This window comes from Synchiropus splendidus, chromosome 5 (assembly GCF_027744825.2).
Source record: "Synchiropus splendidus isolate RoL2022-P1 chromosome 5, RoL_Sspl_1.0, whole genome shotgun sequence".
In the NCBI taxonomy this organism is placed as follows: domain Eukaryota; kingdom Metazoa; phylum Chordata; class Actinopteri; order Syngnathiformes; family Callionymidae; genus Synchiropus; species Synchiropus splendidus.
Window position 1 is genome coordinate 9937915 of NC_071338.1, and position 21933 is coordinate 9959847.

Consider the following 21933-nt stretch of genomic DNA (forward strand, 5'->3'; position numbering starts at 1 on the left):
GCCCTCCTACCAGACATCTTGTATGATGACGTGATGAAAAAAGTGGAAAGATTGCAACGGCTGCAGACAGGAGTCAGATTTACTTCTAATGATTAAAAGTGTTTTTATAGGCATCAATGCAATAAAACACTCCCTGGCGAATCGCTTCAATTTTCAGAGTTTTCAGAGTTAGGATGAAGTGTTTACCCTACTTGGTCGGTTTGGACACAAACATTGTAGGTGTGGCCCCTTTGAAAAAACACACACAATGAATGAAGCATCTTTAACGCATACTGTTCCAGTAATTGTCATGGTCTATTTTGTATGTGCTGTTCTCCATTTGTTTGACTTGAAAGGTCATGACACCCAGCTGGAACAAATCACCTCATCAGTGAACCTGTGAGCCTTTATAAGCTTCCTGGTTCCAGGCTCTGGTGTCATATTGACCATGCTCCTATGCTGTTAAAGTTGACTTTGCTTGCTCTCCTTGTGTTCTCTAGTGTTTTCTCTGGCCCTTGAGCTTTTTGTTAGTTTTTAATGTCAGTGTGTTTTTGAACCTTCATGCGCCTTTTGTTCCCTTGTCCTCTGATACCTGCCGTAAGTGAGAGAGGGTTTTTCCACTATATGCATTTTCTGTTCTTGGTCTATTGTGCTTGAGTTGTCTTCCCCAAGGCTCTATGTTGGGTCTGTTCTCTTGTTATCTTTTACCCTGGGTTCAATATTGGCAATATTTCCTTCCAGAGCTTTGCAGATGATCTCCAAATGTATCTGCCTTTAAAATCAGGTGTGTATGGGGGACCTAAAAGCCGGGTGTCACTTAACTGGTTAAAACTGAATGACAATAACTGAAGTTGTCATATTTGGAGATCCTTCTCTTCCAATCCGACTTATGACCGGTTGGTCGGAACGATCCCGGTCGTAAGTCGGATGTTACGTGTACTGTGGTCTCCGCCAGGCTTCTCTTTCTCGACTCCAGCAGGTACACAATGCTGCAGCCTATTTGCTGACCAGCACAAAGGGGCAAGAACATATCACACCATTGCTAACCTCACTGCACTGGATTCCAGTTTCCTTTAGGATCCCGTTTACAATTTTATTGTTTTTAAATGTCTCTATAGATTGCCCCCCTCGTATCTTTGCTTGCATGACTCAGGCCACTAGGCATCTTCCCAGCTGCTCCTAAGCTACCGTAGGACCAACCTCAACACTTGAGGGGACACAGCTTTCTCTGTATCTGGTCCCCCAACTGTGGAACTACCTCCAGATATCAGCTGCATAATCATTTTAAATCCAAGATGAAGTCACACTTCTTTGAACTGGCTTCTGCGCATCCTTTTACTGTGTTTTATTGTATTGCATTTTTATCATTTTGTGTTCTTTTACAATTTTTTATTCAAGATTTATAAAAAAAATACAAATTTTAGTGTTTCATTTGTAATTGTATACTTCTTTTTGTTGTTTGAAAAGCACTTTGGCTAGCACTAATTGTGGAAATGTGCTATATACAGTAAATAAAAATCACCTTGACATATATACAAGCACCGTGAGTGAAGCACATGATCGTTCAGTCTGCTGCTACAGTGGGTACTTGTTGGCACCATTAGTGAGGCACATAACCTCATGGGCCCCGTCAATCTTCAACCCTCCTTTTGATCGTCATGCTGGAGAGGAAACATTTGTCCCCCTGCCAGCACCCGCGTCAACAGGCAACGGAGAGGGCTGACTTCTGCATCAACACTGGATGCAAAAGTTGACTTGACAGTCCATATGTGACACCTTGGGGTTGAGAATGTGTTGATCCGAAGGGCCACACTTCAGAACTGAGGTGGGGATGACTATGTAATCATGCCACTCATCATTTCCAAACAGTGAAAATGTGCTTATACATGACAAATGTGCAGTGTCTGGTCAGATGTGACTTAACAAAGAGGCTGTAGGCAAATTCAGGTTGTACTATGTGACAAGTGTATTCGGAAAATGTACTCCCGTCTATCTGGAAACTCAAGGGCAAGAACGATTGCAAATCTTTTTGGTCTGACTGGACTACTGACATCATTTTTATGAAGCCATTTTCAGTTATTTATATTTTTGTTATTATATTCAGACTTGAATTGAAATTTCATGTGAATTTACTGTTCAATACTGTGGATAAGATAAAAAAGCGCCGGTGTCACATAAATTTACATGTTTTATAGGATATCACAAAATGCAAGTGGAATAGCTCTAAAATGTTTATTTTAAATGTTTTCAAAATGTTTCATTTAATATTTCCTCCCTTCGTAAATAAAACTATCAGTAAGACAGTGACAGGATCTTGTATGGCATGAAGTGGACACTGCTGACATTAATAAACTCATATAATCTCTTAATGTTTTCAGCACCCACAGAGCAGAAACACATGGGTGGGCAAAGTTTTGTTCCAACCCATCAAGAACACAAGAACCTGTGGACCTTTATGGAACTAAATGCCCACCCCTGCTCTAAACTGCTCCGGCAGTGACTGTTGTGTTTCACCAGCACTATTGTATGTAGAAGCTTGAAAAGTGAAAAGGATGTTCCAAATTCTGAAGTTTGTTCATGTTAGGCCTATGATGAGTCCTGCAGGTGGAAAAGTCACATAAAACCGTGTATCTGTTTGACAGCTGCAATGTCCATCGCACATACCTGCTGATCCTTGTCTGATCGACATTTCCCTACAGGGCCACAGTGGCAATACATTTATCAAAACAAGACTCATGTGAAAAGTGTATGAATTCTTATTGACTTTATATTGTATGACATTGGAGCCATCCATTGCACAAATTCAGCTCATGTGCCTGTGTTCTTTTTTGGGCATCAAACCGAGCCAACTTTTTGCATGAATGTGATTGGATCGGAGCCGGTCTGAGTTGGATAGTGCAGTGTTGCATCCTGGACCGGATCAGTGCAAGGCGAGCCCAGTCCTCATGGCTGAGCTATTGTCTTAACACAAACCAGAGGACTCGGATGATGATTCTGCTCCGTACAACAATTGTGAATCTGCCATATTGCGCATTATAGTGAATGAAGATCATCCATATTCAATGATTCAACCCTTTTTGCTTCTCTATTTTCAGCCCCTCACCACAATTCCCCCTCGTTTCTTTCTTCTACAAAGGTTAATGGGATCTGCACGCTAACTAAAACACACTTCACACAAAAAGCGCAGAGGAAGAAATAAATGAATAAAACAAATGCTTTGGATTCTGAAGCGTGTGTGTGCATACAGAAGAGGCTGGTTGTTTGGCGCTTACTTGGGCTGAAGCTGAAAATGTCCATGGGCGTCTCCACTGTGAATTTGATAGGTGATGGGGTCTTGCTCCCGATCCAAAGCCTAGAGAGTCCCGGAAATGTTCAATTAATCCCAAACATGTTGTCAAACACCTCTGCTTTCTAGATGACAGGGGTTTGGGGGTGACAGCTGTGCCATGTTGATACCGAATGACACCAAATAAGTAACAAATGTGTGATATTTTCAGATCTAAATAGCATGTATTGCTGCCAACTAAGTTGCTTTCACTGTGGGCAAGGTTGTCATGCTAGGGCTGACTGACACTATTCAAGATAAAAAAATATTGACACATATGTAATGTGATATAAAGTACATTGCCCTTTAAGAGTATGACATTTAATTTAATACCATTTTTGGGCGGTGCATGGTGTGTGATGATAATGCCACCATCTCACAGCTAGTTCACTCTCAGGTTGTGGCAACCTTAGACCTTTCTGTGTTTGTATGTTATTTCCATGGTTGCGTGGACACTTTGGCATCCTTCCACAGTCCAAAAACGTACAAGAGTTTGAATGATACTCCTAATCGTCCATAGGTGCGTGTGTGCCTCGTATAGCTGTGGGGATCACCTCCTTGTGCGGACCGTTTTGCTTTTGTGAGGTCCTTTTGCCGGACCTCGGCCTGAATTTGAGGATTAAAACTTCAAAATAACTGGGTCATTAGAATTGATCTCAAGTTTGGTCCATAGTCCCCGGTCAACGTACATTTGTTTTGGATGTACAGCTTTAAGGTGAGAGGCTGAGGAAAGCACTAGAAATAGGAATACAAAATGGTGACCTATTCAGGGGGTCCCCTGCCTGTCACCCAGAGAAGACCCTCACATCCCTTCTAAGGGAACAAGCAATAGAAGATGAATGAATACTGTTCTTGAAGTGATCATATTGATAAAACTCGGTCACATGTCTTGTGTATTTGTGTGTGTGTGTGTGTAAGCACCTGCATGCTCAGCACTGTAGCTCCCGTTCTCATCGCCTCACTGATCTCCAGGTTGTACTGTAGCCGTGGGAAGCGAGGAGGGCTTTGGTTGTTTGGTGGCAAAACCTCAATATAAACAGTGGTAATGGACGACCTGAGGAGAGGAGACAGGGAGAGTTCAAACACAAGGAGCAGAGATGAGGCAAATATATTGGGAAAAAAAAATTGTGGAGAGCAGGCAGACTGATGGGGAATGTATGAAGCCGCAGTGGTGTGTTGGAGGAAAAGGACTAAAGGGCATAACTGGAGGATTGTGGGTAAACACCATGTCAAAGACAGCGAACGGTCTGAAATGTAGGTCAAGTGAGGTTGACCAGTGTTTGTTTCTCCATGCTGTGTTTAATCGATAGGAGCCAAGAGTGCAAGAGACGCTGGTACAGTAACCGCTTGTTTGGATCTGCACCAAGCCGACGCTTCAGTCGGCAATATCCTGTTGCTTCTCTTATCTCAAGAAGATAATTTATGAAAAACCAAGTTATTACAGATACTTATTATCTCAGCTGCGATGATTCTGTTTTTCTCTATTACTTAAAAAAATTGTAATGATTTTTTTTCTGCATGACTGAGTTCATCAAACAATGTTTCCCTTAGCTATCGCAACCAACCACTGAAGCTGTGATCAAATTGCGTAAGTTAAATGAACTAGAATCAATGTGGCTTCTCCACATTTTGTTTCCACATAGCACATTCTTTTCTCTAATCAGACCGATTTTTTTGTGTATTTTTTTATTAGCTCCTTATTTCATGCAGTGATGCAACATCACATTAGTTACTCCGAGTTGATCCATAAACTTGGCTCTTTGCTATTGTAATATGACGGTATCGAACATTTTTTTCAGGCCTTTTCTGGTGTTTGATGTGAACATGTTCCTTTGATCCTAAATGACAAACGTCCCATACGAGACAGGCCTTTGATCTTGTTCATCAGGCTGCTCTGCCTTACAAACACACTGATTGGCTGTTTGCCTTACAAAATAGGCTGATTTGCTACTGTATATTAGTCAGGTTCCTTGCACAAAGACCTTCACAGTAAACATCACCATCAGCTTCAAATGACTGAATCGATTCAGTGATGGTGAAGATGGACGCCTTGATCAAATCTGGTCCTTCAGCATGTCCATCCCAACTATCTGCCAGAGCAAACCTCATACAAGCAAACGACCGCCAAACTGTTTTCTACTACCCAGACAAAATAAATATGTTTTGGGATCGACGTTCCAAATGCAGTAAAGTTGTGAAAAAAAAAAAAATCCCTTCCCCTTCCCATATTATAAAGTATGCGTGAGCACGCTGGAATAATAACTATAGTTTGTCAAATTTAACTTAACTTACTAACCCTTCTCCACTGACTTTCTGTGATCAAATGCCATTTTCACTTGTATCATGGAACATGAATTTACATAGATAAAAAAGTTTGATAATGTTGACTGTAATAATCGCGTAATGATAATAATACTCATTATTGGAGGACTTTTGGACTGTCTCTGTGCAGAGGATAGTGTTTACAAACTGTGAACACTGTGTACCACAGAGCAAGCAATGCTTGAGAGACACAACCTGTACAAGAGTGTCTGAAGTACAGCTTTGTTGATGATTGGTCTACCTATAATGTGTTTTGGCCAGTGACCTTGACAGACTTTATTAACCGGCGCACACCTGGAACTAATTGCAGTCAATCTACACACCAGTGAGAAGCCCTGCTCTCCCTGAAGTGTGTGCCAAATAGACAGTCTTCCCATGCAGGTAGCAGGACTTGAGCTCTGTAATTCTTGCCTCTTTAAGTCGCATTTTCTTCCTTGATCCTGGAAATAATCTGTGCGTCAGTTCTGTTCTACCATATGCTCTCTATTTTCTCTCCCTTTGTTCTTGCTGTTTTCTCACCTGTTTCTACAAAACGTTTATTTTCGTTTATATTTCCATTTCATGATGCATGAGTTTTTGACCAGCATGTACATTTTGTTGTATTTTACTGGACTGTGTTTTCTCAGGATTGAATGTCTGACCGCCACGGTTGGTCATCGATTCAATCTTTGCTCCCGTGCGTTCTGACTGTTTATGTTTCGCACCCAATTCAGCAACTCTCTTTTCTTCCTTTTGTCTTTTGTGAATTGTTATATTACATTAGATGCCCTTTACTTCTCCCACATGTTGAGTCTCTTTGCTGGTGGTCACTACTTTCATAGTCCCAGACAAGTGGGTCACTATCTGTAACTAAGTATATGAGTAGCAATACGCTACATGATAATAAACTCAATACATGGGTCTCTCTTTGGAATTTCAATACTGTGGTCACAGTATTACAACGTGAGCTGCTACTTGGGTCACAAGAAACGACTTGCTATAGGGACTATGACATCAACAGGGTAAACATTTCAATTGAATCTCTCATCGGCACTGACAGGGTATTGACAAAAACATTATCCAACATGACGCAAGACCACAACAGGATTGGATATATATCAAGTTTTCTTCTTTACTTCTCAGCTCAGGCTTGTGACCGCTTGGAATAGTATTGACACTCAAGTCAGCCAGCACAAATGAGCAATGCCAGTCATTTAGTGGACCATATTTGGAAGCATGTCTCAAGAATAAAGTCAAACATTTCACGGAACGTCTGGTTTACGACCAAAATCTTATTGCAGCCACAGCATACACACACGGTTGTGCTCTCTCTCTCTCGCTCAGTGAAAACATCACCTGCTCCATGGATTACATGTTTTTTTGTTTTGGTTTTTTTTGGCTTGAAAGAGCCCTGCGTACATAAAGCAGCCTTCATTTGGTAAAAGCACTGCCTGCTTTCAAGCAAATAAAGACTTTTCTTAAGACAGCAAGAAGAGACGGACCCCACTCAAATGAAAACGCCAACGATCTGCAGGTCTGAACAATAAATCTGTTTACTTTCACAATAAAGTAAATAAATGGAGTCTGGACAAATTCCGAGCCACCAGTGATATTGAAAGTGTGTCTCTTATTCAATCACCTTCGATTGAATTATTGATTAAAAGCAGAAGATTATTCAGGATGAGTTCCTACTTCACCCTTTTAGATTAATTTGGAGTTGTGTTTGCAGACTTTCCTCTTCAACTTCTCCATTTGTCAGCCTTTAAAGCTTTAGCAACAGATATGTGATGCTATTTCAGAGTCTCTGATGAATGACTGAGCTGGCCACCTTTCGACAGACACTTGGCCCCATCCAAAACTGCTCCCTGCATCTGTTGTACATGATCTTGTTTGATCACACCCAGTGTCTGTAGTGATTTACAGAGGATGTTTGTACAATGACACAGTCTGGCTCAACAGTTTTGCCACCGCAACACTGCAACAACTCTTTATGAGGAATAATAATTTTGTTTGTGTCATCACACAAAGCCTCTTGTTGCTCACATTTGTATTTTTTTTTTGCGCTTCAACATATTTTAGGTACATTTTATGACGCACCACATGTAGACCACAGAGTTAACTTCTGGAAGTTGCCATAATTTTTCGTCCTGCTCCTGCCTGCTGTCTTTTTACGTTCATGTCGACAAAAGGATTTGTCAAAACATCCGCTTTTTTACATGATGCCTGAAGGATTGTTAAGATTTGTCCTATTGGGACTGGCTCAAATCCACGATACACAGGCCCAGAAAAAAAGTTGTGAAATCCATCACAAAAGATAAATTATGGTTTAATGAAATTGTTAGAGTGTAATGTATTTTATATCAACAAATCTGTTTCACAGTGAAATTATTGCTTTGGTATTTCAAATAATCATATTCGGCGAGAGGTGATCTGTTCTCTAATAAGTGAAAAACAATACTGCCTTTACTCCACTCTGTTCAGCCAATATTTATGGCTACATGTATCACAGTTTTCTGAATACTGACATCCAAAACTACCATATTTGCCTTATTATATTTGTCTGACAACGTAACTGAGGTTCTGCAATACCGCTGTGGCTTTATTAAAAATTCAATACAACACGTTCACTCCAACAGTTTGTTTGAAACGATGACATCACCTACATTGCCTGGCAGCACTCCTTCACTCACAAGTTGAACAGCAGGTTGAACAGTAGAAGCAACCTAAACTGGCGACAGTCCATTGTCATGATCATATTAGGAGCAACATTGCCACGTACTATAACATGAAGTCACACAGAGGGTTCAGTTTACAAACGTGTTACCCTGATGTTTCTGATCTGCAGTTTCAGCTTCAGCTAGGCTGCAGTCTCAGCTTTTCATGGCATGTTGTGGAAGGTAAAAGTGGTAGTTTCATGTTTTTTGTTTTTAACATGTTTGATCTTGATATGTTAGTCTACGAATAATAGTGAAACAAATCACGACGAATACAGTGACAGTGATGATCTTTTTTTTATTATTGATGGTTTATTATAAGGCAGAGGTTTTACACACCTTTAGACCAAAGATGTGGTGATCTACTTTGATGTTGTTCCCCTACTTCCTTTCTCACCTCTTCTTTTGAGCTTCACCAATGGCACACAGCAGGAACTGGTTCTGAGATCACCTGCCTGAGGCAGCACCCTTTATATTCCAGCTGGCTGCTGTGCCAGATCGCCAGGATTCCGGACTGGCATAGGCCCCCTGCTCACAGCCCAGAATAACTTGGAGGTTTGGAAGTATTTTGTAGCTTTACTCTGGTGCTTCAGTTTATTTGACCGTGTGTTGTCCTGCTCTCCTTGTGCGCTTCCACTCCCTTGGTTGCTTATTTGACATTAGACAAGCGGTATTGGACTATGTCAACACTGGACTCCTTGTTCAATTTGTTTTTGAACCGTTAATGGATTTTTTTTTCTCTTATTATTAAATTAATTTACCCTGTATCAGGGTTTGTAGTACCTACTAAAGTGCCATTCAGCCTCAGTTACATCCATGGCCAAACATTTCAGGGTCATATCAAGGATAAACGGGGACAAACTACAATGAAGAAAATGAAAATGAGAAAATGTTCTCAAAATGGTTAAAAGGTGAAGAGATAAAACTCGCTGACCAACCTATTATGAACAGGGCATTGTAATTTCCCAGGTTGGGCTCGATCAATAAAATCTTTTTCCATTGAGCTGCAAGTTCACACAATAATCTGTTTTTATCTTACTGAATTGTTTTATATATTTGGTGATTTATTGAAAGGTTGCTGAGTTGTTTTTAATCCCCTTCAACTTCGATTCAATACAGCAAGCAGATATGCCAAAAGAAACACAACATAATGTATCATTACGACTGAAATACTTCAGAAACAGCTTTTAACAGACACAAGGTAATATGTACCTTGTCATGGCACTTCTCAAAAAGCTCCTATAATTCAGTCAAGGAGGATGATCTTCTCTGAACTTCCTCTCATTTCTCCTCATGTCCTTGCTCTACAAAAACCAAACCAAAGGAATGTTGGCATTCATCAGTGCTGAGCACAAAATAAAGTTGCTTTTCGCTAAAAGACCCATTGATTTTTGAAGACATATTTGAGAGGTTACACTTTACAAATGTCCCATGCTTCCACAAAACCCTGCTGATTTAAACTCAAAACAGGTTATGTTTTAAATCTGTCAAACACGGCTCTCCAGGTTCAGCTCTCACCATCTCAGATTCAGAACCAAAAAGGCCATTGTTCATGCCTTGTTAGTGCTCACCTTGTGCAGCACACTCTGCTCATTTTGGGTCCTGACCTATAACAAACCAGGCAGCAGAGACAGATATTGACTCGGATCCGGGGGTTATGTTTCCAGCAGAGATAAACTGGGTCTGGGGAAATGTAGGGACCATTTGTGAGCCAATCAGTGCAACCACCTCAATCTGCAGCGGTTCACATTCTCTATCGATTCAGCAGCCACTGAGCTGCAGCCAGGTTTCTCTGATGACTGACAAATATTGTTGCCGAGAGCGATCTGTCTCCATTCTGGCAATAAAAAGTGCATTCTGTCATTTCAGTCCAAACCTGAGTTAGTGGTGACCAAAGTACATTGTTTGTTTCGGGTCAGCCTCGTGTTACGCTTCAGATCTAACTGGCCACAACTGTCAGGCATCTTCTCATTCCATTGTCACTAAACTACCTGGAAGTGAAGACAGTCTCATTCGCCCCTCAATGGAGATCGCAGCGTCACTCCGTCTCTCCTCATGGCCGTTTTCTTCACTAATCGCACTGAATAATGTGAAAAGCAGCTGAGTCTGACTGGCCGAGCTGCCTGAGAAATTTTATGATTCCTCGAATGGCCAACATTTCTCCTTCTTTTCTTTCAATTATGCAAATGGTTATCGAATGACAGCACTTGGAACATGAATGATTTTGTCAACTCCTCAGTAATGTCTACGTTTCTAAAGATGTTTTCAACTTAGCTTAAGACACTTTCTCCTTAGTGTTATTTTTGTTGCTGACTTGTGTGACACCAACAATTTATCAAAGCATTTCATTCTTGGCGGAGGTTGTGTTTTTGGCAGCGATGGCCTGTTTGTCAACAGCATAACTCCAAAAAGTTGTGGGTGGAATTTCATGAAGATTTCAGCACTGGATGGAAATGGACACTTTTGCCATGACTCAACACAATTCGAGACACATGGATGTTGTTTTCTTGATTTGACTGTATGCTGTAAAAGTACACTGTTTGGAGAGGAAAATACTTCTTGAATAGTTTTCAAAACAAGGATGAAACTTAATGTTGTGTTGCTCATCAGCATATACTGCACCATCAAAGTGATGATACACATATTGAGGGGCCGCGTTTTGTGTTGGACTTGTTTGGTCTTTACTGCAACTGTTTCTCAAGGTCACTGCTAAGTTAGAGTAAATAAGTAAACATGCGGCCAGCCAATGAACAGTCCCCAGCACCAGGGCGCCATTCAAACCTCACTAAATTGATCGATGACCAAAGTTTCAGGGGGAAGGATGGAACTACACCATTCATTACATATAGAACAGTGTGCTAACAAAGCGGCTCCTCTCTGAGGCAGCGGGAGCGATTCCCTTGAAGATGTTTCAGGGGGCTGATTTAATACGACTGGGGGAGGATGTGGTCAATCTATCAGACAGGACAGACGTCTCTATAGCAAACTACTGGCTGTTGAAAGCAGTGACTCTCCTGTGGATGCTTGACATCATCTATGAAGGAGGCGTCCTCTCCAGACTTTATCAGTCTGCAAATCTGGTGTCACCTCCCTCATGAGCAGGAGGGTTTTTTTTTTTTTTTTTTTTAATAAATCTATAAAAAATGGTGCATATTTTACTATTCCAATGTTTGCCAAATTTAAAAGGAAAGTAGCAATACAATTCAATACAAGACTGCGGATTCAACTTGACTAAACCAAGCTGCTTGATCTGAAATTACAAAAAAGATTGAAAATATTCATAAAAATTATTCCAATATAGCAACACGCATGGACCGCATATATTCTTTTCTTTACCGTTCTGTGCATTTGCTGATCACTTTTATTGAGTCCCTTTATGTTTAAGAATTCACATTTAACATTTAAATAATAATAATAATGTTTAATAATAATAATGTTTAATAATAATAATAATAATATGGTGATGATGTCTCACACTTACTTGACCTGGTTGCAATATATATACCGATCGATCTACGTTCCCACCCTCACCTATGGTCACGAGCTTTGGGTCATGACTGAAAGGATGAGATCGCGGATACAAGCGGCTGAGATGAGTTTCCTCCGCAGGGTGGCTGGGCGCACCCTTAGAGATAGGGTGAGGAGTTCGGTCATCCGGGAGGAGCTCAGCGTGGAGCTGCTGCTCCTCCACATCGAGAGGAACCAGCTGAGGTGGCTCGGGCATCTGATCCGGATGCCCCCTGGACGCCTCCCTGGGGAGGTGTTCCGGGCATGTCCTACCGGGAGGGGATCCCGGGGAAGACCCAGGACTCGCTGGAGAGATTATGTCTCCGGTCTGGCCTGGGAACGCCTCGGGATCCCCTGGGAAGAGCTGGAGGAGGTTTGTACGGATCGGGAAGTTTGGGCTTCCTTGCTCTGAATGCTGCCTCCGCGACCCGACCCCGGATAAGTGGTAGAAGAAGGTGAAGGTGAAGGTATATATATATATATATATATATATATATATATATATATATATATATATATATATATAATACTACATAGAAATATAGAATTAATTCTGCTTGTTCCACTTCGGAGAGCAGCAGCAGTGGAACATTTAATTCCCTACCTTTGACTTATGCATCCTTGCCTCAGCCTGTCGGACTCATTTGTGGTTGTAGGAGCCGGAGCTCTCAACATGTAAAGAGCTAATATATCTTGGGCTAAAAAGCCACTGGAGGAGAGAACTGAATTAAGGCAGACCAAATTCCAAACAGCATTTTAGCTCACCACTTCTCGCCCTCAAAAAGCTTTTGTCGAGTCCGTCAGTCAGCGTATCACACCGGTAAGGTAGCGCGGGTGATAAGACAAGACTTCACAGAAGATAGTAACCCTTGGCACATTTTTGATGAATCTGCAGTCTGGGCCGAGACACTTTCATCATAATGATTCTGTGCCTCTTGACTGCTGCATATTTTAACACACAGCTGCTGTGCAAGCAGTTATTCTAAATATTGTAGTTGCGTTTTGAAAAGCTTCCCCTTTTAATTCTTCTCTCTTTTGAATCCCAGGAGAAACAGTGTAGAAAGCCAAAGACAGCATGGGTCACTTTCCTGACCAACTCTTAGTCAAGACGCCAGAATGTTTCAAACAGGGATGGGAATAGCGACATTATAAAAATAGAAACGGTGTTACTTTTTTTTCTATCCCTAACAGCTATTGTAATCAATTATGGTTCCCTCTGTTATAAAGCTGTTACCAGACAATTAAAATGGCTTGTTACTGTCTAAAGCCACTGAAATGAGAGGTCTTGTCATCCAACTTTGCTCCGAGCTGCAGCAGCAGCAGCAGCAGGAGGGAGGGAGGAGACACTGTATGAGTGGTGATGAATGGCTAAGAGAGAGTAAGCTTTTACGGAGAGTGAATCAGACGCAGTGCTCACCACACACTCACACCTGCAGCAGCACCATACTGCTACACACATCCAGGTGAGCCGCCCTGATACTGACTTCGGAGAAAAAGCTCATGTTTTCAAATTGAAAGTAAAGATCTTACTTTATTCTACCTGAAGGAAACGGTGTGTCAGCCTCCATTGTGAGTAACTGTAATCTGCCAAAGCATTTTACATGCAAGACCGAAACACAGTTGACAGGATTATGGCTCGCCTGAGCTCCACGAGCAGAGAGCCACAGCATCCAAGCAGCTTGAAGTGGATTTTTCAGTTCCAAAAGATCGTGACTCAGCCTTGACTTAATGGAGTGATCAGCAGGTGACTACTACAAATATTCCAGTCTTGAATTCAGATAGTAGTCTGAATTTGGCTGGGCATAGCAGTTGTATGATGGCAGCTGTGGCCATAACAGTGTACAATTTGTTTAACTGACATTCAAGACATAAGATAATTTCATGCTAATAATTTCTTTCCATGTTCTTTTTCCTGCATAGATTTGTCAAATATCAAAAAATATCATTTACATTCAGTGCATAGAAGGTTTGGGAAAGCGCTCTAGTTTGATGTTGAAGGTTTTGTGAAGCCGCTGGATATTGAAGAACATGAAGCAACTTTAGAAAGTATTTATCCTTTCTTAAGATGATTGATAAATGAATCCACCTGATATTAGACTCGAGAGTCACTTTATGTTGCCCTAAGGCCACCGTATTCTGAGGTTGCTGGTGGAACAGAGTGCATTGAAGAGTACCGGTGCCGTTCAACCATTTACTCTGGAATACATTTCTTTCACACATTACATTGTTACCTGTTTTCTCAATTTCTTTACCAGCCTCTCCCCCTTTTGCTCAGCACAGACACATATTTTGAGCAGTCAGGCACATTTTACAGCTGCAGTGAGTGGTTCACCTCAAAGATCTGGCAGCAGTAAGGCAACATGGGCGTATTACAAGAGTGCCAGACTGACTTTAGCTCTTAGGAAACAAGAACTATAAACCAACAACACTCCTCATCAGCCTTCCATGCGGGATCCATTCCTGCTGTTTTTAGTTGTGACACAGAGTTCAGCCTTCAAACAACCTCATATGAAAGCCTCATACGAAAGATCACTCATCTAGACATACAAACGCCTGCCTACATGCACACAGGGCTGGCACGCGACATTCAGCATCGCACTTCAGTGGACGTCCAACAACCTTCTCTTGATTGAGTGCCTTACCTGGGTTTGTTTCTGATCTTCATCTTTTGGATAAGAAGCACCGAAGTGAGAAGTGAAGCAAGCTGCCACTCAAAGAGAATTCACAAGATGGCTAGCTCTTCGACTGTGAATATTGCAACCACTTGAAAATCTCAGTTTCCGGCTTCATCACTGTTTGAACAGTGTATTTGCAAACTGTCTTGAAAACTGAAGGGTGTCCTCTCAGCCTCTGTGTGTTTTTGTTTGTAAAATGAGAAAGGCATGCCAAAAGCCTGCGCTGAAAGATGCTGTTGCTACTTTCAAGTGTTACATTGTTTATTACACTCTCATTCATGCCTGGTACACGTCGGTCAGATTTTCATTCACCATTTGTGGCAGAGTTGCATTCCAAAAGGCAAAATGACAAACACTTACAGCAGATTGAAAACCTACTGACAACTGGGACTGACATTAGGTTGACAAAGGGAGTCTGGAGTGTTGATGGTAGTGACGGGCCAGTGAGGCTTCGTGAAACTGTGTCCTTATTTTTAGAGCCTAGTAGGTGGCACTGTTGGTTTAAAAATACTGTACCAAGTCACCTCACCTCTTTTTAAAGATTTATAGAACCAGGAATTATCTATCAATAAATTTTAATTTAATTATCAGTCGCACTGGTCTAACATGAATGAAAATGATAAAATATTGAGAGGGTGTGCAGAGTTGTGGATCTTGCGGATGTGGCAGGGGCCTTGCCGGGTAGTTGATGAGAGGGGGAGGAAAACAACAGGGGATGCCAAGGAAAAAACATCATGCACACTGCAGGATGGGGGCAGATCGCTCTGCAACACATGGGACCAGCAGAAGGCAGCCCGGTGTTGCACTGATCTGCGGCACGGCGGCTTGTGGAGGTCTGAGCTCGGAGGCGTCTATTGGTGTATTGTAGTGTTAGAATATCTATTCTGTCTCAGAGTTTGTGCCGGGCACCAACAGACGTAGGGGCGAGCAGAGCCTAGCTTAGCAGCTTCAGTGGACTGTAAGGTACTGTATTTATGACTTTCTCTCTGTACATGTGCTTGTTCTGGGAACCAACCATGGTGGCAACAAAAATCCCCTCAGTTCCTTTTTTGTTTGTCGGAGTCTCATTTTCATGTAAAAAAAAAAAAACTCAGACTATTGTTAAAGCATTACAAATAACCTTGACGCCACAAATACATCAGTAAAATGCACCAACATTTCATTACACCGACATTAGAAAGGTTGACTGACCACCTGTACCTTTTCCATGCTAGGCACCTCAGCTATCTCCAACTTGACAAGCTTTTTTTAAAAAGTCATCTTCATCCACTGTCCTTAACTGCATGTCATGACAGTCATGATGTCATGTTTCAGCTGCATGTGACTGGTTAACCAATGTGTGCATGTTTGGTGGGAACTAAAACCTGCACCCACTGCGGGCCTTTGTGGATCAAATGGACACCCCTGGATTTGATGGATGCTAGTCCACCCAGCTTATCTGCTGTGAGATGACTCATGGACTCTTGTTCACTACAGCCTGTTCAAGACTTCTGATCCTTGAAACTGCTTGTGTTTAAGACTAAAATGTTCAAATAGACTTCTTCATCGCCTCTATTCTTTTGCATACCAAGGTTTCGATCTATTCAAAATGAGATGTATCGACGTGATCGTTGTCTGAGAAATGAAAGTGTGCCATTAGCCGAGGAGATGAATCAAGACAAAAGATAGAGAAAAGGTAGCTGGATTCAATAGCGTCTTCTAATATTTGGACCGCAGTATCAGGAGTTAAGAGCTCAATGACCAGACTTATTGCTGCTTTAATTGTACATTGACATACTGAGCATAAAAAAGTGCTCAATTTACCTTGCAATACCCCCAAAAATGAAAAAAAAAAAACCCAAACAAAAGAAAGACATTGAGACTGGAGTGTGTTGCCTTGTAGATTTTGGGGTTCTTTATTGATTTGGCTAGAAAAAAAAGTCCTGAGTCATCCATCTAAACCTGAGTTCAAGGAGTATTTGTAGTGAATTCATCGGCTCTTTGTCTTGCAAACACAACAAGTTCCTTTTTTTTGGATGATGCAGCATGTTTGGTTCAGATTTGATCCCTGATTTAAAAACTTTAATACCTTCAAAATGAATTAATTTGTGTTTACTTTTTGTGGCATTTTGTGCAAATGCCACAAAATATAGTCACTCTGTGATTGGGGGAAAATATCAAAAGCAGATTGCACTTTACCTGCGAGTGGATTCAGGTCCGTTGTCAACAGCTTCCACTGTCAAAGCATAGTGGCGCCCGACAGAGAGATCCACGCCCGGCGCTACAGTTATCACCCCGGTGCTGTGGGGACAAGCAATGTGATCGTGACGAACCAAAATAGCCTTTTATTTATGACAATTTTTGAACACTCGATGTTAAATGTGGACTAATTCTGATATTTGTTAGCTTTTATATTTCATTGAACTTTCCTTGCGTTCACCTTCTGCCTGTCTGAAATGCAATTGATTCCCTGTCAACCTCCTTAAACTTTACAGCGAAATTACATTGCTCCTGGCTGATCCAAAAAAAACATCGCAACCGCCAAGAAAGTTTCTCCTGCATCATTGACAACTACACAGTCTCCACTTCCTCCCAGCCAAAGGGTCTAGCTCCCAAGTTTGACAGCACTTTCACTCTCAAATCAGTATCACCACTCGGCCACCTTGAATCCATCTACGCAAGACAAACCCACAACTATGGCGGACAAAGACTAGATAACAAACTTCTTATTAGCTGAACCTCATCCATATTGCCTAGTCCTCACTCTCAAATCTATCTCCTCCACCGACATCACTGCCCCCTCTGCTGCTCACACATGCTTTGTCACTCTCTGTCAACACTGTCTTCCATTCAGAATAGTCAAATATAAAGTCTAATGTAAAGATTTTATATTTGACTACACTGACTTTTATCCATGAGATCTTTAGCACGTTGAGTTTTCGACAGTGTACCTGCGTGAAATGAACTTAGTATAAATTCATCAGTGCCAACAGAACACTAACCACATGAGGGTGTCGTGGTGCTTACCTGTTTTCTATGTGAAACTGCCCTTGATCGCCAGCTAAGATACGATAGGTCACCTGGCCATTTGCACCATCATCGGCGTCAACGGCGGAGAGCTGTGAGCAATTTAAAGGTAGAGCAAAAATCATTAAAAAAAAGTTAGTCTGTAAACTTTGTCAACAAAGTCCTATGAAGGGTTTATTTAACAGGAGTTACCTGCAAGACAGTGTCACCCGGCAGCATGTCGGTATACAAGTTGACATGATAAGAGACGTTTGCAAACGTTGGAGTGTTATCGTTGGCATCCAGCACTGTTACAGTCAGAGTCACCGGCACGCTCTGCTGGACGCCATCTGACGCTTGCAGCTGGAGGAGACAAAAAAGCTACTAAGGAAACAATGGAAAATACAAAAACTCAGCAGTCAATTTTTTTCTGTTTTGAGTGGTGGGAATTAAACAGTATGTACCAGGATTTCAAATATATATTCAGATAAGTGGGGAACTGCTATCTCCACTTGTATCCTTGTAATGTTTTTGGATAAACTATGAGAGTAAACTAGAATTAAAATTTATTATCTTATGTGATTAATAGTGATTATTTCCAATCACTATTGTACGTGTGTTCTTGTAAATGTGACAATAACATCCTAAACATGTTAAACGCAAACCTGAAAATCTAAGAAAACCTCAATTGTTGTCCGAACTGAACTTCAATATCTTTGACTTTTCTGATTCCAGTGTAAAGTCAGCAGCGTTTGGAGGTCGACAGTCAGGAGGTGGGGCATATCACAGAGACAGAGCCTCCTGGAGCATTTCATTTAATCGAAGAGAAAGAAGAGTGCATTAAAACAGAGATGGTTGTCTGCAGGTCATCACCACATGGGCTCACCACTGTGATCACGCGCACTCACTGGCTGGAGCAAGTGAGAGGCCAGAGTCAAACCTACAGCATTTTTGCTGTGAGGCTGCAGCACCACCGTGCTGCCCTCAGCAGAATACGAATGACTGCATTAGTGTGTGCATTAAAAATAAATGTAAAGGAAAATTTAGGTGCACCCTCAAGGACAAAATGATCATTGCAACGACTTAAGATACATTGTACATACAGTATATACATCATCATTTAACCAGCGCTTAGTCCTGTTCAGGGTTGCGGGGAGTGCTGGAGCCTATCCCAGCGGGTCATTGGGTGAGAGGCGGGAATACACTTTACAACTACTACTAAACTGGTAGATAGATCGACGACACTATGGTCTTCTCCAAATGGTCGGTCAGAGCAGTCATAAAAGCACATTTTCTGAAAGTAACGCTGAAACAGATACTCGCCACGGAGTGATATGACAGAGGGACCTCTGGGTTAGTTCATTCATGGGCCAGTTTCCCTCAACTCAGGGTTCACAAACTCACAGTATTCTTATATTCATGTGATATCACAACAATAAAAATAGCTGCATCACAACGAAGGCTCAGAATTGATGAGAACAGACGCGTGAGAAGAGGTTCACTGTATTTGAAATGGTCTCACAACTGATCTTTATTAATGTATAAAGCTGAACATCAAGAAAGAAAAGCAAACATTGTGAGCAATATTGGCTTGAATGTAATTTGGAATCGCATTCCAAGAGCAGATATTAAAACATGCAAACACTACAAGATCTGAAATGCTCTTCCTCAAAAGCCAATCTGCCCACGAGCTGCTTAGCGGCACCTCATTGGCAGTGTCTCACATTCCTGCAGTCTTTCTCTGCTTGTTTAAGCTGGAGTCATGATTACTGAACACCTCCAGTTTTCAATCAATACTTCAGACCTACGCAAAGCTTCCAAACAGCTCTATGAAGACACACACGCACACACAGACACCATCGCTGAAAGCACAGTGTGTGACCTTGCCAAAGTTGAGTGGCGATGTCGGACTGTATGGAATGGAGCATGTCCACTTTGGGCGACATGTCTGTGTCAAACCAATGAGCTGCTACATAATACCATTCCGGAGCAATATGGAAAAGAACCGGCCGCCGACAAAAGCAACCCAAAGCAAGGGAAGCAGGGTCAGGAGAAGGCAGGGAGGAACAAAGAGAGAGAAGGTGCACTGCAACAGGAAATCTCATTTCAAGAGGTGCGAGCACATCTCATTACTCTCCCACACTTCAAACATCTATGCAAGGGCAAAGAACTGCACTTCATTAAATAATCCACTGGTAATAAACATACTGTAGCATCTCATCAGACTCAGCCGCTCATGTTTGAAAACTTCTAAAAACCTGCTCAGCCGTTACACAGAGATCTATATTCTTTATTATAGTATAGTATATATTATATTATATACATTATAGTTCAGTAGGTGAAATATTTATTCTGGTTGTTCATGTAATGTTGCCCAAACCTCTGGGTTTTTTCAGAAAGGCCACTGAACTGGGCTCCAGCAAAACTCTTCCAAGCATTGATTATAGAAAATAGTTATCAATAAAGAGGTTCTCACCGTTAATGTGTAGGAGTCCTGCGTCTCTCTGTCAAGAGGGAGCACCAGCGTGAGGTATCTTCTGATCCCATTGGCAGACAGGGCAAACACATTGGAGTAACTGTCCAGTGAGAACTCCAGCTGAGGATCCCTGGTCTGTTGGAGAGAAGACAGAGAGAAGCAGTTAAGGCGCAGGACGCTGACTGAGCCCATGGAGGAGAAGAAAGGAGGACCTTCTGGGTTTCAGTAGGTCCTATCACAATGCCAGTGGACCCACTTCCATGAGTCCTCTCTCATGATGCATTCCCCATCTCAATGAAAGTCAGAGCCACTTGTTTCACACTACGAACAATATCAATAGAAACTGAAAGCAAAAAAAGACTTCTATCAAGTTGGGAAGCTCATCTGCAATGAGCTGGGATGGAAGTCAATTGTAATTTGCTACTAAAACAGGTTGAGGAGTCTTTATCTCTGTGAGAGTAGCAAATCGATCTGCCTGATAACTTGCCTCATTTTGCTGTTTTCTGCATCAAACTTAACACGACCCGGACCTTCAATGAAGGTATCACATCCGTGGTCCTCTTTTAGACATGTCATTCAAACAATGTGGGACACCGTAGTCACATCTGTCACACAGCCCTGGTACTGGAACTGGTATATGGGAATAGCAGCGACTCTACTAGCACAAAACACGACACATATTTGCTGTTTTGATTCTTGCACAATACACTACAGCTACAGCCGTTTCTGATTCATTCTTTTCACAAACTGATCATATCCTCTAGATTATAAAACTGGTGCGATTTAATTGTTTGCTGACCTCGTGTTGGATACAACACATGCAATGACCGAACTCTTGCAGCCCTAGTTGGACTGGTATGGCACTCAATTATGCCACGACGTGACATTATAAGTTACACTAACCTTTCCACCCAGCCTAATGAGAAGCAGCCCATTAATAGTCCAACCCCGGGAAGATATTGTGATCTATTCTAAACACACTATGCGAGCTATTTAGCTGTCTCAGTGGATTCTCTCACTGCTGCGGCAGATTAGACTACTAGATTAATGAGCAGGTCACCTGGTATGGCAGGCCTGAATGAGCAATCCAGGGAGCATTTAACACACACCGTGGCCTTTTCACACCCTTTCTGTTGACATCCACGCTGCCAATAGTGAGTTGCATGAACAGAAAATCCAAACAAAGCAAAGTGAGGGAGCGCAGTCTGCTCCACCTGCTGCTCCTTCATGTGTCTGCATGTGAGAGGGGGAGGCCATCCCTGTCCATGTCCTCTGACATGCCCACACGCTGTGTCATTTGTGTGGGTGGGAGTGCTCCGGTCCCAGATAAGGCAGGCTCCGCAGGGCGAGCAGAGGAGCAATAATACCAGCCAGCGCCGATATTAAGCCATAAATAAACACGCAATGTGCGGAACAGATACTGGCAGTCATGGAGACATAAATAAGAGCGATGGAAGAAGGCTAAATGCAATTACGGACTGATCATCTTTGTTCTCCATAAATTCTGCAAGAACGTCACGGTGCAGCGTTTTTTAAAAACATCTCCTGCGTATATCACTTTGGGCGTACGCTTGCTGAATGCTGCTTTGGGCTTCTTCCTTGAACTAAAAGCTTGTCCTTGTATGCTGACACTGATGAGTATCGCTAATATAATCTCCATAAAGTAGTCGTGAAAATGGGTCCGATTTTGTTCCCTTGTATTGACGTGCAGAAACTGTTTTCTTTCAAAAAATTTGGATACAATTATTAATTCCTTTGCGAGCTGCGGTAGAACATTCCTGCCATCTGTTTTCCCTGACATGGCTGTAATGCCCACGCAAGGGTGCTGGTAGGTGGTGTCCCTGGATGTGGCCAATAGGTTGAAGTGTCACAGAGCTGAATGTCAAAACTGCCATGCCCCCGTATCAGGAAGCAGGGTCTCAGTAGAAACGTTGTTATTTAGGAGGAAAACACTTCAAAGGCAGCAGGAAA

At 42.0% G+C, this 21933-nt stretch overlaps 1 protein-coding gene across 4 annotated transcripts in view; it reads right to left on the reverse strand.

Moving 5' to 3' along the window:
- Window positions 1–21933, reverse strand: part of LOC128758639 (protocadherin-15-like) — a 175399-nt gene that overhangs the window by 79804 nt on the left and 73662 nt on the right. For all 4 annotated transcript variants that reach the window (XM_053864808.1, XM_053864806.1, XM_053864805.1 and 1 more), the window contains 6 exons: window positions 19963–20097; window positions 17700–17849; window positions 17508–17599; window positions 16680–16781; window positions 4226–4358; window positions 3252–3331 (listed from right to left, as the gene is read on the reverse strand). In XM_053864808.1, the coding sequence (XP_053720783.1) occupies window positions 3252–3331; window positions 4226–4358; window positions 16680–16781; window positions 17508–17599; window positions 17700–17849; window positions 19963–20097 (692 nt within the window). The remainder of the gene's footprint in view (window positions 1–3251; window positions 3332–4225; window positions 4359–16679; window positions 16782–17507; window positions 17600–17699; window positions 17850–19962; window positions 20098–21933) is intronic.